Raw genomic sequence first — 16445 nt, 5'->3', positions numbered from 1 at the left:
CCTACTATTCCCTCACTTGTCAGCTGTTGTAAACAAACATGGCGTCTGGCATGCGGAACTATTTTGTTGTTTCAGAGGAAGACCTTTCGCAGGGTACTTGCACCAAATGTGCCGCAAACATCGTGCCAGAAGTGACAAAACCATCGCGCCTCAACACATCGACCAGGACGGTGTTGTGAACCTTTACAAAGATGCTTAGAAGCTTTGATTGGAATAAGAAAAATGACAGGAAACTTCACAATAAAAGCACGGTTGCCGTGGCAGCAAATTGCTGCTGCTTTGTCTCGTCGGGCAGAATTAGCGCTTTCGCCAAGCCTTCGTGATGATGTCAACAACTGTACTCAATCTCAGCAAATCTTTTCCTCCGCAGGCCGAGATCGTGAAGAGATTAAACGGGATCTGCGCACAAGTCCTCCCTTACCTGTCTCAGGAGGTACACACACACACACACATACCACGATGTCACTAACCCCTCCTGCCCGACTCTCAGGCATATTTCTAACATGCTGGAATGAGATCAGTCTCATCGCCTCCTACTTCCACTGCTCCTGTCATTCATCATCACTCTCTGAGTGTGTGTGTGTGTGTGTGTGTGTGTGTGTGTGTGTGTGTGTGTGTGTGTGTGTGACCTCCTCCCACACACACCCCCTACCCTTTATCACTACCGCCTCCGCCATCCCCGCCTCTCATATCTGCCATACGTGTGTGTGTGTGTGTGTGTGTGTGTGTGTGTGTGTGTGTGTGTGTGTGTCGTTGTAATAAATGGCTGTGCGATTCAGATAAGCCATGCTCTTATCTGGCCACCAGGGGGTTGACCTCCACCCATTACAGCCCCCGTCATCCATCCGCCCATGTCACACGAGGCTTTCACACTGTGTGTGTGTGTGTGTGTGTGTGTGTGTGTGTGTGTGTGTGTGTGTGTGTGTGTGTGTGTGTGTGTGAATGGCTGAATGAATAGCTTAATGGCTGCAGGGGTCGCGGGGTCTCTGTTTGTACGATTGATATTGATCTAACCTCTGCACCTCCCCTCCTTTCTGTCTGACTTTCATTGTCTCTGGCTCTCCCCTCCCCTCCCCTCCCCTCCCCTCCCCTCCCCCGCCCTCCCCCGCCCCGCAGCATCAGCAGCAGGTCCTGGCGGCCATTGAGAGGGCCAAGCAGGTCACCCCCCCAGAGATGAACTCCATCATAAGGGTACGGTCTTCCCAGCCTGGCCTGTGGCGCTTGTTGATTGCTGGTCAAAGTGTTGTTGTCGTCGTCACTTCTGCTGCTTTCCATCCCTGACATTTATTATTTATTATTGTTTGCTTTGACACGTCAAACTTTTCACGCCAGATTCAAAGCCCCATATTTGGTCACATAATTACATCATTAATAACTTCATTGGTTTTTGAACATGGTTCATAAATCAAAAGGTTTGTATAGTGAAGCAAATTTCTCTTATGTATATGTATCCATATATATATATATATATATATGTCGTGCCTCGCCAAGGAGCAGCGAGAATACCAAGAAGCGCATATGCCAAATTTTCAAAGAGAACGGCCTACGGATCACGATTGAAGCCAACAAGCAAACCGTCAACTTCCTTGACGTCACTTTCAACCTGAGAAATAACAGCTACCAACCATTCACGAAACCCAACACAACACTCCAATACGTACACCATGACAGCAATCACCCACCCACCACCACGAAAAGAATACCTACCGGAATCAATAAAAGGCTATCGATGCTGTCATCTAGCAAAGCTGAATTTGACCAAGCAACCCCCCCGTATCAAAAAGCCCTTGATGAAAGCGGATACAATTTCACCCTCACCTATGAACCCACGCCAGGAAACCAGCCAAAAAAGAACAGAAAACGAAACGACATCATCTGGTACAACCCCCCATACAGCAAAAACGTCTCAACGAACATTGGACACAAATTCCTCAATCTGATTGACAAACACTTTCCCAAAGACAACACCCTAAGAAAAGTATTCAACAAGAACAACATTAAATTGAGCTACAGCTGCATGAACAATATACGACAAATCATCTCAAACCACAACAAAACAATTGCAAATGAGCCGTCGGCCCCCAGACAGAGCGACTCCAAAACCAACAAAGGATGTAACTGTCGAAAGAAACCTGATTGCCCTCTCAACGGGGGGTGCTTACAAACATCAGTTGTCTACCAATCTAAGGTAATACGCAAGGACATTAACACATCCGACACATATGTAGGATTAACCGAGGGTGAATTCAAAACCAGATGGAACAATCACAAGGCTTCTTTCAGGAACAAAAACCTGCGAAATACCACAGAACTCAGCAAACACATTTGGGACCTCAAAGACAATAATGTTGAATATTCAATAACATGGCAAATTCTTGCATCCAGCACACCTTACAATAGTGGTAATAAAAGATGCAACCTATGCTTGAAAGAGAAACTGTTTATTATTTACCGTCCAGACCTGTCATCCCTCAACAAGCGCAGCGAAATTGTAACAACATGCCGCCATAGACGGAAACACCTCCTAGGTAACACATGAGCCAATCACCACGCCCCTACGCCAGCCTGTACCCACCCACTCTGTGCCCTATATAAACCATGGTATGCGAATGCTCCCATTAAAATCTCCTGATGATTGAGGGCACCCCCCCTCATGAAACAGGCCTGTAGAGATGAAATAGTCTTGTGATTTTTTTCCCACACATACATATATATATATATATATATATATGTATGTATGTAGTTTGACAGTCCATATACAGTATATAAGGATCTATATACTGTAGGTTTGGTAGTGCTTATATATGTACAAACCCCGTTTCCAGATGAGTTGGGAAATTGTGTTAGATGTAAATATAAACGGAATACAATGATTTGCAAATCCTTTTCAAGCCATATTCAGTTGAATATGCTACAAAGACAACATATTTGATGTTCAAACTCATAAACTTTATTTTTTTTTGCAAATAATAATTAACTTAGAATTTCATGGCTGCAACACGTGCCAAAGTAGTTGGGAAAGGGCATGTTCACCACTGTGTTACATGACCTTTCCTTTTAACAACACTCAGTAAAGGTTTGGGAACTGAGGAGACACATTTTTGAAGCTTCTCAGGTGGAATTCTTTCCCATTCTTGCTTGATGTACAGCTTAAGTTGTTCAACAGTCCGGGGGTCTCCGTTGTGCTATTTTAGGCTTCCACATTTTCAATGGGAGACAGGTGTGGACTACAGGCAGGCCAGTCTAGTACCCGCACTCTTTTACTATGAAGCCACGTTGATGTAACACATGGCTTGGCATTGTCTTGCTGAAATAAGCAGGGGCGTCCATGGTAACGTTGCTTGGATGGCAACATATGTTGTTCCAAAACCTGTATGTACCTTTCAGCATTAATGGTGCCTTCACAGATGTGTAAGTTACCCATGTCTTGGGCACTAATACACCCCAATACCATCACACATGCTGCCTTTTACACTTTGCGCTTATAACAATCCGGATGGTTCTTTTCCTCTTTGGTCCGGAGGACACGACGTCCACAGTTTCCAAAAACAATTTGAAATGTGGACTCGTCAGACCACAGAACACTTTTCCACTTTGTATCAGTTCATCTTAGATGAGCTCGGCCCAGCGAAGCCGACGGCGTTTCTGGGTGTTGTTGATAAATGGTTTTCGCCTTGCATAGGAGAGTTTTAACTTGCACTTACAGATGTAGCGACCAACTGTAGTTGCTGACAGTGGGTTTCTGAAGTGTTCCTGAGCCCATGTGGTGATATCCTTTACACACTGATGTCGCTTGTTGATGCAGTACAGCCTGAGGGATGGAAGGTCACGGGCTTAGCTGCTTACGTGCAGTGATTTCTCCAGATTCTCTCAACCCTTTGATGATATTACGGAGCGTAGATGGTGAAATCCCTAAATTCCTTGCAATAGCTGCTTGAGAAAGGTTTTTCTTAAACTGTTCAACAATTTGCTCACGCATTTGTTGACAAAGTGGTGACCCTCGCCCCATCCTTGTTTGTGAATGACTGAGCATTTCATGGAATCTACTTTTATAGCCAATCATGGCACCCACCTGTTCCCAATTAGCCTGCACACCTGTGGGATGTTCCAAATAAGTGTTTGATGAGCATTCCTCAACTTTATCAGTATTTATTGCCACCTTTCCCAACTTCTTTGTCACGTGTTGCTGGCATCAAATTCTAAAGTTAATGATTATTTGCAAAAAAAAAAAATGTTTATGAGTTTGAACATCAAATATGTTGTCTTTGTAGCATATTCAACTGAATATGGCTTGAAAAGGATTAGCAAATCATTGTATTCCATTTATATTTACATCTAACACAATTTCCCAACTCATATGGAAACGGGGTTTGTATGTATTTATATATACTGTATATATATATATATATATATATATATATATATATATATATATGTATGTGTGGGAAAAAAATCACAAGACTATTTCATCTCTACAGGCCTGTTTCATGAGGGGGTTCCCTGAAACAGGCCTGTAGAGATGAAATAGTCTTGTGATTTTTTTCCCACACATACATATATTGCGCTCTACTACGGTATCGAGCACTATTTTTTGGATAACCTTTTTAAGACATATATATATATATATATATATATATATATATATATATATATATATATATATATATATATATATATATATATATATATATATATATATATATATATATATATATGTATATATATATATGTATATCTGTATGTATGTATGTATGTATATGTTTGCATATATGTATCTATATATGTATATATATACACATATTTTTATTTATGTATGTATGTATATATATATATATATATTTTTTTTTTAATATCTGTATGTTTGTATACATGTATATATACGCACATATATGTATATATGCATGTATGTATACATGTGTATATGTTTGTGCATATATATATGTATGCACATTTATGTATATATGTATATATATATATTTATATATATATATATATATATATATGTGTATGTATGTATATATGTATATTTGTGCACATATGTGTATATATAAATGTATATTTATATATATATATGTATGCACATGTATGCACATATATATGTATGTATATATGTATTTGTGTGTATATGTATGTATGTGTATATATTAATACTTGTGTGTATATATATGTATGCACATATATATATATATATATGTATAGTATTTATATATACACATGTTTATATGTGCATATATATATATATATATATTAGGGCTGCAGCTAACGATTATTTTTCTATCGATTAATCTATAGATTATTTTTTCGATTAATCGGTTAATCTATAGATTATTTTTTCGATTAATCTATAGATTATTTTTCCTTTTACCGATTTTTTTTTTTAATTTAAAATGAAGAGGAAAAAATAAATGTAGGCCAGTTTTTTCAAAAGTCATGGCTTTTATTTACAAAAAAAAAAGTATGGCCACTCAGTCAACATTGACAACAACATGACAAAATATTCTGTAACAATGTAAACATTTAAAACTTTTAACATTTAACAAAATTAAAAGTAGCTTATTTGCTTTTTAATGTGCAAATATAAAAGTAAACATCCAGTGCAAATCTTAATATTCTGGAATAGTATAAGCATTTCAAAAGTAAAAGTATTGCTTATTTTGCTTTAAAATGTGCAAAAATAAAGATAAACATCCAATACAAAAAAGTGCAAAACGGAAATATTCTGTAACAGTGTATACATTTCAACAAAAGTAAAAGTATTGCTTATTTGCTAAAATGTGCAAAAATAAAGCTAAACATCCAATACAAAAAAGTGTACAGTGTAAACATTTCAACAAAAGTAAAAGTATTGCTTATTTTGCTTAATAACACAACAATGATAGTATGATTAAAGTGAAAGTTAATTGTTGGTTTGTACATAGTATATGTAACTGTTAATGTTGTAAAAGGTATTTGCACAACTAATTAACGTTAGCGTTTGTGACACGTCTTGTGCCGTGGGGTTCTTTCAGGACCGACAGACTGAACGCCAGACGGCTTTGCCAGGTTTACAATCTTTTAATTTTACACAAAGTCTTTTCTCTTCCAACTGCGCGGATCGCGCACCTGGGCACGATTGCGGCGTCGCTCCCGGCGCGCCCCGCCTCGCCGATCGCTCGCCGCCGCCGCTGCCGCCGCCTCTCCACAGCGTTAAAGAGGAGCGCGTCTTTGTAAACACTGAACAGGCACGCCAAACGCGCCTCTCAGAGCGAAACGGTGCTTTAGTTTATGAATTTACAACGCAGATACAAATGACACATTCATGTTTTTGTGTAATAATGACAACGTATACGCACGCGGACGATTGACTTGTTGATGGTGATGGCAAGAACGCTGTCGGGGGTTTTCTTTTCAAATGTTCGTTCATAGCCGTTGTGCTGCTATGATAGGCCATTTCCGCTCGACACAGTGTGCATACAACAACATTATTAGGCCGTTTATTGAAATACTCCCACACTTTTGACGACTTTTGGCGTGCTTTTTTCCCCTCGCTCGCATCGTCTGCTTTGCGCTCCGCCATGACAGTAAAGTAGTGTGACGTAAATATGCGACGCGCCGACGCACAAAAACGGCGTCGACGTATTTACGTAACCGATGACGTTGACTACGTCGACGCGTCGTTTCAGCCTTAATATATATATATATATACGTATGTATGTATGTATGTATTTGTGTATATATGTATGTGTATATAATATTAATATTTATATGTGTGTATATTTATACAATATATATATATGTGTATATATATATATATATATATAATTTTTTTTAATGTATCTATGTGTATGTATTATTGAATGTGTGGTGTTTTTCTGGCTATACATTTAGAAGTTATTTCATCAATAATCCTGCTGCCTTTGCATGTATACATGTATATACTGTATACACACACATATATGTATATATGTATGTATATATAATAATAAATAAATAAATATATGTGTATGATATGTATGTGCATACACATGTATGCACATTTATGTATATACGTATGTGTATGTATGTATGTATATATGTATATTTTTGCACATATGTGTACATATAAATGTATATGTATATATATATATATATATATATACACACACATGTAAAACATGTATATATGCATGTATGTATACAGTATATGTATTATTGTGTATATGTATATATGTGTATATATTAATATATATATGTGTGTGTGTGTATGAATATATATTTGTATGTATACATGTGTATGTATTATTGAATGTGTGGTGTTCTTTCGGCTACATTTAGAAATTATTTAATAAATAATCTTGCTGTCTTGTGCGTGTTTGCTGATCCATAATTGACAGTTATGGGAGCAGATGATATATAAATATATTTCTACATGTACATTCCCAGTGGCAGAAAGTCTTTCTGAAGATGAAAAGTTGTATTTGATTTCCAGTTGGGACATCTTTCTTGTCCTCCCGTCTCCCGTTTGATGTGGTGTGTCCTGTGCAGAAGTGGTGTGGTGTGTCCTGTCTTGTGCAGAAGTGGTGTGTAATGTTTGCTCCTAATCCTGAAGCCAAGTTGTGTTCCATGCAGCAGCAGCTCCAGGCCCACCAGCTGTCCCAGCTCCAGGGTCTGGCCCTCCCCATGACCCCGCTGCCTCTGGGCCTGAGCCAGCCCAGCGTCACCACCTCCTCCGGCCTCTTCTCCCTCTCCTCCCTGCTGGCCTCACAAGCACAGCTGGCCAAGGAGGAGAAGGCGTCGCGTGACGGCGCCGACAGCCACCGCGAGGAGGACGGAGACAAGTCCGACTAGGCGCCGTGCGTCCTCCTGTCTCTTTCTCTAACTCCCACATTGACTTGAAGACACCTCTTCCTGGGAGGACCTTCACCCGCTTCCCTTCCTCCTTTTTGATACTCACTCTTTTCTCTCCTTTCAAGATCAAGCTTCATGTTCTCTCCTCCTCCTCCTCCTCCTCCTCCTCCTCCTCCTCCTCCTCCTCCTCCTCCTCCTCCTCTTCCTCCTCCCACTCAGACAGACTTCCTCACCAAGCAAGTAGGAAACATCACCAAGCAAACAAACACCTACAAAGTCATCTAATCCACATCTCTGGCATGGAAACAGCAGTTCAGAACATTCACTGTTTATTATTCTTTGTCAACATTACACACTTTTAGCTAAACGGTTATTAATGATAATCACCGCTTTGCATCATAAAAACGAGGAGTGTTCTGATATTGATGTATATCACTCAGATATCTTGGCCCTGCGATGACGTGGCGACTTGTCCAGGGTGTACCCCGCCTTCCGCCCGATTGTAGCTGAGATAGGCTCCAGCGCCCCTGAAGGGAATAAGCGGTAGAAAAATGGATGGATGGACGGATCAGTCAGATATCGACAATGTATCGGATTATATGGGATCGCATCTAAATGTGCGATACAAGCAGCGTTTTAACGTGTGCAAAGTTAATATCTCAATGTCCTCCAATAAAAGGTAAACATGCTCGGCTATAGGCTACTTGGAGCTAGCAGCTACACGACAGCTAAGCACACAAACTCGACCAGGGGTATCCAAACTACGTCATGAGTTTGATTGGGAATCTGGTTTCGTGGGGTGACTTCAAAATAACTTTACATTTCTATTAATCTACCGCCATCTTGTGGACAGCGTGGTTAAATCACGTCAATGACCCGGATTTGTGCTTTGAAAACAATTCAGCACAGCGTTTACTTATATGACCAAACTCCAGACAACCTTCCCTAGTCATGGCACAACATTTTTTTATTAAAAAAAAAAACGTCCAAGCACCATAGAACATTCAAAATTACACTGCATGATGGGGAAAGTGCAAAACACTCTCGCAAAATACTGTCCACACTTATCCATGTTTGGCGCGTAGCCGCTTAATATTTCTGATTGATTACAAATCTGTAAGGAGGTTGTCACGGACGTAAACAAGGTAAGAGTCGAACTTTCACATACTCTTAATATCCAATTATATTATTTATTAATTATACCCATTATATTAATATAACTTTTATCTACAGATATATACATATATGTATATATATGTATGTATGTATATATATATATGTATATATATACGTATATGTATATATATATATATGTATATGTATATACCGTATTTTCCGCACCATAAGCCGCCCTGGGTTATAAGCCGCGCCTTCAATGAACGGCATATTTCAAAACTTTGTCCACCTATAAGACGCCCCGTGTTATAAGCCGCATCTAACTGCGCTAAAGGAATGTCAAAAAAACAGTCAGATAGGTCAGTCAAACTTTAATAATATATTAAAAACCAGCGTGATGTGGGCGCGCATGGAGTCGTATATCAACATGGATGGAGCTGCGTGAAAAAAGCCACCCGGCCTCTTCGCGTAAACTTACCTTAACCACTCGCTCATCTTTTCTTCATCCATCCATCCCTTCGAGTTAGCTTTTATGATGACGCCGGCTGGAAAGGTCTCTTTTGGCAAGGTCTTCCTTTTGAATATCGCCATGGGTGGAAGTTTCTGGCCATTAGCATGGCAAGCTAGAACCACAGTGAAGGATGACTTCTCATTCCCTGTGGTGCGAATATTCACCGTACGTGCTCCCGTTGTATCCACAGTGCGGTTCACAGGAATATCAAAAGTCAGTGGAACCTCGTCCATGTTGATAATGTTCTCTGGCCGGATCTTTTTTTCAGCTATCTTGTTTTTACAATATGCACGGAAAGTAGCCAGCTTTTCTTGAAAGTCTTTAGGCAGTTGCTGTGAAATAGTAGTCCGTGTGCGGATGGAGAGATTGCGTCTTTTCATGAACCGGAAACCTGTCGCTTAGTAGGAGCCATTTTGTGGTCTTTACAGATGTAAACACACAAAGGAAATGAAACGTACGGTAATATCCGCGCGCTTTTTCTTCTTCTACGCGGGCGGGTGGTTGCTTACAGTAGAAGAAGAAGCGCTTCCTGTTCTATGGGGGCGGGTGCTTACCTTGGCGGTTGCTTGGCGTAGAAGAAGAAGCGCTTCCTCTTCTACGGGGAAAAAAGATGGCGGCTGTTTACCGTAGTTGCGAGACCGAAACTTTATGAAAATGAATCTTAATATTAATCCATATATAAAGCGCACCGGGTTATAAGCCGCACTGTCAGCTTTTGAGTAAATTTGTGGTTTTTAGGTGCGGCTAATAGTGCGGAAAATACGGTATATATACATGTGTATATATATGTATATATAAGTATATGTATATATATATATATATATATATATATATATATAGACATGTATATGTATACACATGTATGTATATATATATATACATGTATATATGTATATATATATATACATGTATGTATGTATGTATATATATATATATATATTTTTTTTTTTTTTAATTTGTGGTACTGAAGTAGTCTATTCTTGGTTTTTGATCCAAAATGACGGAAATATGAACGCAAAACCCTTTTTATGGAAAATAAATAGAGCAGAAAATAATGTGAAATGCATTTAAATGATGAATAAATGAAAATTCAACCTCACTTTTCCTCATTTGAAAGCGCTGCGTACTAAAAGCTGAGAGGTTTGACTGCGGGATAAATAAAAAAAAGTAATAAAGTGATGACACAGCATGTTGGCTGCAGCGTGAGTGTGAGCACACAATAATGTGACGGTGGTGTTTCCTACTTCCTGCTGTTCCAAAATGCATTTTTGAAATATATCAAACACACTGAAGTATTTCTGCAAACATTGCTTTTCCTCTGCAAGTATTAGTAATATCTTACGCAGTATAACTGTAATAATATCTTTAATGTACAAACCCTGTTTCCATATGAGTTGGGAAATTGTGTTAGATGTAAATATAAACGGAATACAATGATTTTCAAATCCTTTTCAAGCCATATTCAGTTGAATATGCTACAAAGACAACATATTTGATGTTCAAACTCATAAACTTTATTTATTTTTTTGTTTGCAAATAATCATTAACTTTAGAATTTGATGGCAGCAACACGTGACAAAGAAGTTGGGAAAGGTGGCAATAAATACTGATAAAGTTGAGGAATGCTCATCAAACACTTATTTGGAACATCCCACAGGTGTGCAGGCTCATTGGGAACAGGTGGGTGCCATGATTGGGTATAAAAACAGCTTCCCAAAAAATGCTCAGTCTTTCACAAGAAAGGATGGGGCGAGGTACACCCCTTTGTCCACAACTGCGTGAGCAAATAGTCGAACAGTTTAAGAACAACGTTTCTCAAAGTGCAATTGCAAGAAATGTAGGGATTTCAACATCTACGCTCCATAATATCATCAAAAGGTTGAGAGAATGTGGAGAAATCACTCCACGTAAGCGGCATGGCCGGAAACCAACATTGAATGACCGTGACCTTCCATCCCTCAGACGAAAATGTATCAAAAACCGACATCAATCTCTAAAGGATATCACCACATGGGCTAGGGAACACTTCAGAAAACCACTGTCACTAAATACAGTTGGTCGCTACATCTGTAAGTGCAAGTTAAAGCTCTACTATGCAAAGCCAAAGCCATTTATCAACAACACCCAGAAACGCCGCCGGCTTCTCTGGGCCCGAGATCATCTAAGATGGACTCATGCAAAGTGGAAAAGTGTTCTGTGGTCTGACGAGTCCACATTTCAAATAGTTTTTGGAAATATTCCACATCGTGTCATCCGGACCAAAGGGGAAAAGAATCATCCAGACTGTTATCGACGCAAAGTTGAAAAACCAGCATGTGTGATGGTATGGGGGTGCATTAGTGCCCAAGACATGGGTAACTTACACATCTGTGAAGGCACCATTAATGCTGAAAGGTACATACAGGTTTTGGAACAACATATGCTGCCATCTAAGCGCCGTCTTTTTCATGGACGCCCCTGCTTATTTCAGCAAGACAATGCCAAGCCACATTCAGCACGTGTTACAACAACGTGGCTTCGTAAAAAAAAGAGTGCGGGTACTTTCCTGGCCCGCCTGCAGTCCAGACCTGTCTCCCATCGAAAATGTGTGGCGCATTATGAAGCGTAAAATACGACAGCGGAGACCCCGGACTGTTGAACGACTGAAGCTCTACATAAAACAAGAATGGGAAATAATTCCACTTTCAAAGCTTCAACAATTAGTTTCCTTAGTTCCCAAATGTTTACTGAGTGTTGTTAAAAGGAAAGGCCATGTAACACAGTGGTGAACATGCCCTTTCCCAACTACTTTGGCACGTGTTGCAGCCATGAAATTCTAAGTTAATTATTATTTGCAAAAAATAAATAAAGTTTATGAGTTTGAACATCAAATATGTTGTCTTTGTAGCATATTCAACTGAATATGGCTTGAAAAGGATTTGCAAATCATTGTATTCTGTTTATATTTACATCTAACACAATTTCCCAACTCATATGGAAACGGGGTTTGTACCAGAAAATATACTTTTTCTCCCTGAAGCACACTCTGCAAGGTTACTGAGGACATGTGTGTGTGTGTGTGTGTGCCTTTTCACGCCCAACACTCACTTCCTGTTGTGCAGAAAGGCAAGTACTGTACTGTACTGTACTGTACTGTACTCTTGACTCACATGTATTTTACTCAACACGACAGAAGATGGCGCTTTTCACGCGTGTCATTATCTGATGACAGGATGCCTCAGACAAAGGTGCCCTGAAAAGGTTTTTTTTGTAGATTTTACGGTAAAAACAACTTGTACCTCAGTCCCCAGAATTTTACAGAAAAAAAAAGTGGTATTGTTTTTCCATTTACAGTAATGCACTGTAAAAACGACCATAGATTTTACAGTAAAAAAAAATTCAAAAACTGTCAGCTGAGTCGCCGGAATTTTCCCGTAAAAAATAACAATGGTCGCCTTTTTACATTAACAGTAATTTGGTATGAAAAGAAAACAGTAAAGTTTACAGTAAAATCCATTTTGACGTACAAAAAAAACATTTTGATTTTTTTTTCCATTTACAGTAATGCTCTGTAAATAAAATAAAACGGCTTTAGATTTCACGGTGAACAAAAATTGACAGCTCAGTCACCAGTATTTTACTGTAAAAAAAAAAAACTGGTTACCATTTTTATATTTACAGTCATGCACTGTAAAAACAATGACCATTAAAACAAACTCTGACACTTCAGTTTTACTGTAAGAATAAAAGTGATACTGTTTTTCCAATTACAGTAATACACTGTAAAAACAAGGACTGGATTTTACGGTAAAAAAAAAAAACTGGCAGCTCAGTCGCCAGACTTTTACCTTTAAAATAAAAATTTTACCATTATTGTATTTATTTGGTGTAAAAACTCTACATTTTACAGTAAAACAACTGGTCACTAAGTTGCTCGATTTTTTCCGTAAAAAAACATTCATGCCGTTTTTGCATTTACAGTAATGCACTGTAAAAAATGGCTGTAGATTTGATGGAGAAAAACTGGCAGATCAGTTTCCTGAATTTTACTGTAAAAATAAAAGTGCTGCTGTTTTTCCATTTACAGTAATGCACTGTAAAAACGACCATAGATTTTACAGTAAAAAAAATTCAAAAACTGTCAGCTGAGTCGCCAGAATTTTCCCGTAAAAATAACAATGGTCGCCTTATTACATTAACAGTAATTTGGTATGAAAAGAAAACACAGTAAAGTTGACAGTAAAATCCATTTTGACGTACAAAAAAAACATTTGGATTTTTTTTCCATTTACAGTAATACACTGTAAATAAAATAAAACGGCTTTAGATTTTACGGTGAACAAAAATTGACAGCTCAGTCACCAGAATTTTACTGTAAAAAAAAACTGATTACCATTTTTATATTTACAGTCATGCACTGTAAAAACAATGACCATTAAAACAAACTCTGGCACTTCAGTCGCCAGAGTTTTACTGTAAGAATAAAAGTGGTACTGTTTTTCCAATTACAGTAATACACTGTAAAAACAAGGACTAGATTTTACGGTAAAAAAAAACAAAACTGGCCGCTCAGTCGCCAGACCTTTAAAATAACATTTTTACCATTATTGTATTTATTTGGTGTAAAAACTCTACATTTTACAGTAAAACAACTGGTCACTAAGTTGCTCGATTTTTTCCGTAAAAAAACATTCATGCCGTTTTTGCATTTACAGTAATGCACTGTAAAAAAACGGCTGTAGATTTGATGGAGGAAAACTGGCAGATCAGTTTCCTGAATTTTACTGTTAAAAATAAAAGTGCTGCTGTTTTTCCATTTACAGTAATGCACTGTAAAAACGACCATAGATTTTACAGTAAAAAAAATTCAAAAACTGTCAGCTGAGTCGCCAGAATTTTCCCGTAAAAATAACAATGGTCACCTTATTACATTAACAGTAATTTGGTATGAAAAGAAAACACAGTAAAATCCATTTTGACGTACAAAAAAAACATTTGGATTTTTTTTCAATTTACAGTAATGCACTGTAAATAAAATAAAACGGCTTTAGATTTTACGGTGAACAAAAATTGACAGCTCATTCACCAGAATTTTACTGTAAAAAAAAACTGGTTACCATTTTTATATTTACAGTCATGCACTGTAAAAACAATGACCGTTAAAACAAACTCTGGCACTTCAGTCGACAGTTTTACTGTAAGAATAAAAGTGATACTGTTTTTCCAATTACAGTAATACACTGTAAAAACAAGGACTGGATTTTACGGTAAAAAAAAAACCTGGCAGCTTTTACCTTTAAAACAACATTTTTACCATTATTGTATTTATTTGGTGTAAAAACTCTACATTTTACAGTAAAACAACTGGTCACTAAGTTGCTCGATTTTTTCCGTAAAAAAACATTCATGCCGTTTTTGCATTTACAGTAATGCACTGTAAAAAAACGGCTGTAGATTTGATGGAGAAAAACTGGCAGATCAGTTTCCTGAATTTTACTGTAAAAATAAAAGTGCTGCTGTTTTTCCATTTACAGTAATGCACTGTAAAAACGACCATATATTTTACAGTAAAAAAAATTCAAAAACTGTCAGCTGAGTCGCCAGAATTTTCCCGTAAAAAATAACAATGGTCGCCTTATTACATTAACAGTAATTTGGTATGAAAAGAAAACACAGTAAAGTTTACAGTAAAATCCATTTTGACGTACAAAAAAAACATTTGGATTTTTTTTTCCATTTACAGTAATACACTGTAAATAAAATAAAACGGCTTTAGATTTTACGGTGAACAAAAATTGACAGCTCATTCACCAGAATTTTACTGTAAAAAAAAACGGGTTAACATTTTTATATTTACAGTCATGCACTGTAAAAACAATGACCATTAAATCAAACTCTGGCACTTCAGTCGCCAGAGTTTTACTGTAAGAATAAAAGTGATACTGTTTTTCCAATTACAGTAATACACTGTAAAAACAAGGACTGGATTTTATGGTAAAAAAAAAACTGGCAGCTCAGTCGCCAGACTTTTACCTTTAAAATAAAATTTTTACCATTATTGTATTTATTTGGTGTAAAAACTCTACATTTTACAGTAAAACAACTGGTCACTAAGTTGCTCGATTTTTTTCCGTAAAAAAACATTTATGCCGTTTTTGCATTTACAGTAATGCACTGTAAAAAAATGGCTGTAGATTTGATGGAGAAAAACTGGCAGATCAGTTTCCTGAATTCTACTGTAAAAATAAAAGCGCTGCTGTTTTTCCATTGACAGTAATGCACTGTAAAAACAAGGACTGTCGAGTTTACAGTAAAGAAAAATGGCAGTTCAGTGGCCAGAATTTTACTGTAAAAATAAAAATTTACAATTTTTGCAAAAAAAAAAGTTTTAAACTGTCCAGTAAATGAATTAGTAGCTAAGTTGCTTGAATTGTTTGGCATTTAAAGTCGTGCAGCGTAAAAACAAGGACCCGAGATTTTACCAGGAAAAAACTGGCAGCTCAATTGCCAGATTTTTACCGTAAAAATCAAAGTGGTGCTGTTTCTTTTCCTACACTGTAAAACAGGGACTTTAGATTTTACAGTAAAAAAAAAACTGGTAGCTAAGTTGCCAGAATGTAAAAATAAAATGTGTGCATCTACAGCAATGTACTGTAAAAACAACGTCCGTAGATTTTAATTGAAAAAATGGCGGCTCAGTTGTCAGAATTTTACTGTAAAAATAAAAGTGGTACCATTTTTCCTTTGACTTACTGTAAAAAACTAAGGTAGATTTTACAGTTAAAAAAAAAATAGCAGCTCAGTTGCCAGAGTTTTACTGTAAAAATAAAAGCGCTGCTGTTTTTCCATTGACAGTAATGCACTGTAAAACAAGGACTGTCGAGTTTACAGTAAAGAAAAATGGCAGTTCAGTGGCCAGAATTTTACTGTAAAAATAAAAATGTCATAATTAAATTTACAATTTTTGCAAAACAAAAAAAAAAAAAGTAAACTGTCCAGTAAATGAATTAGTAGCTAAGTTGCTTGAATTGTT

The 16445-nt window shown here is 37.4% G+C and overlaps 1 protein-coding gene across 2 annotated transcripts in view; it reads left to right on the top strand.

Annotated features, from left to right (window-relative positions):
- tle5 (TLE family member 5, transcriptional modulator) overlaps positions 1–8817 on the top strand; it is an 89784-nt gene extending 80967 nt beyond the window's left edge. Inside the window, exons 5-7 of one of the 2 annotated variants that reach the window (XM_061976268.2) lie at positions 371–433; positions 1117–1191; positions 7591–8817. In XM_061976268.2, the coding sequence (XP_061832252.1) occupies positions 371–433; positions 1117–1191; positions 7591–7806 (354 nt within the window). In that variant the 3' untranslated portion in view covers positions 7807–8817. Of the gene's footprint in view, positions 1–370; positions 434–1116; positions 1192–7587 lie in introns of both variants that reach the window. The other variant, XM_061976267.2, reaches the window with a different exon arrangement.
- Positions 8818–16445: the final 7628 nt, after the last annotated feature.

This window comes from Nerophis lumbriciformis, linkage group LG14, assembly GCF_033978685.3.
Source record: "Nerophis lumbriciformis linkage group LG14, RoL_Nlum_v2.1, whole genome shotgun sequence".
Taxonomy (NCBI): domain Eukaryota; kingdom Metazoa; phylum Chordata; class Actinopteri; order Syngnathiformes; family Syngnathidae; genus Nerophis; species Nerophis lumbriciformis.
This window is presented reverse-complemented; position numbering and strand designations above follow the sequence as displayed.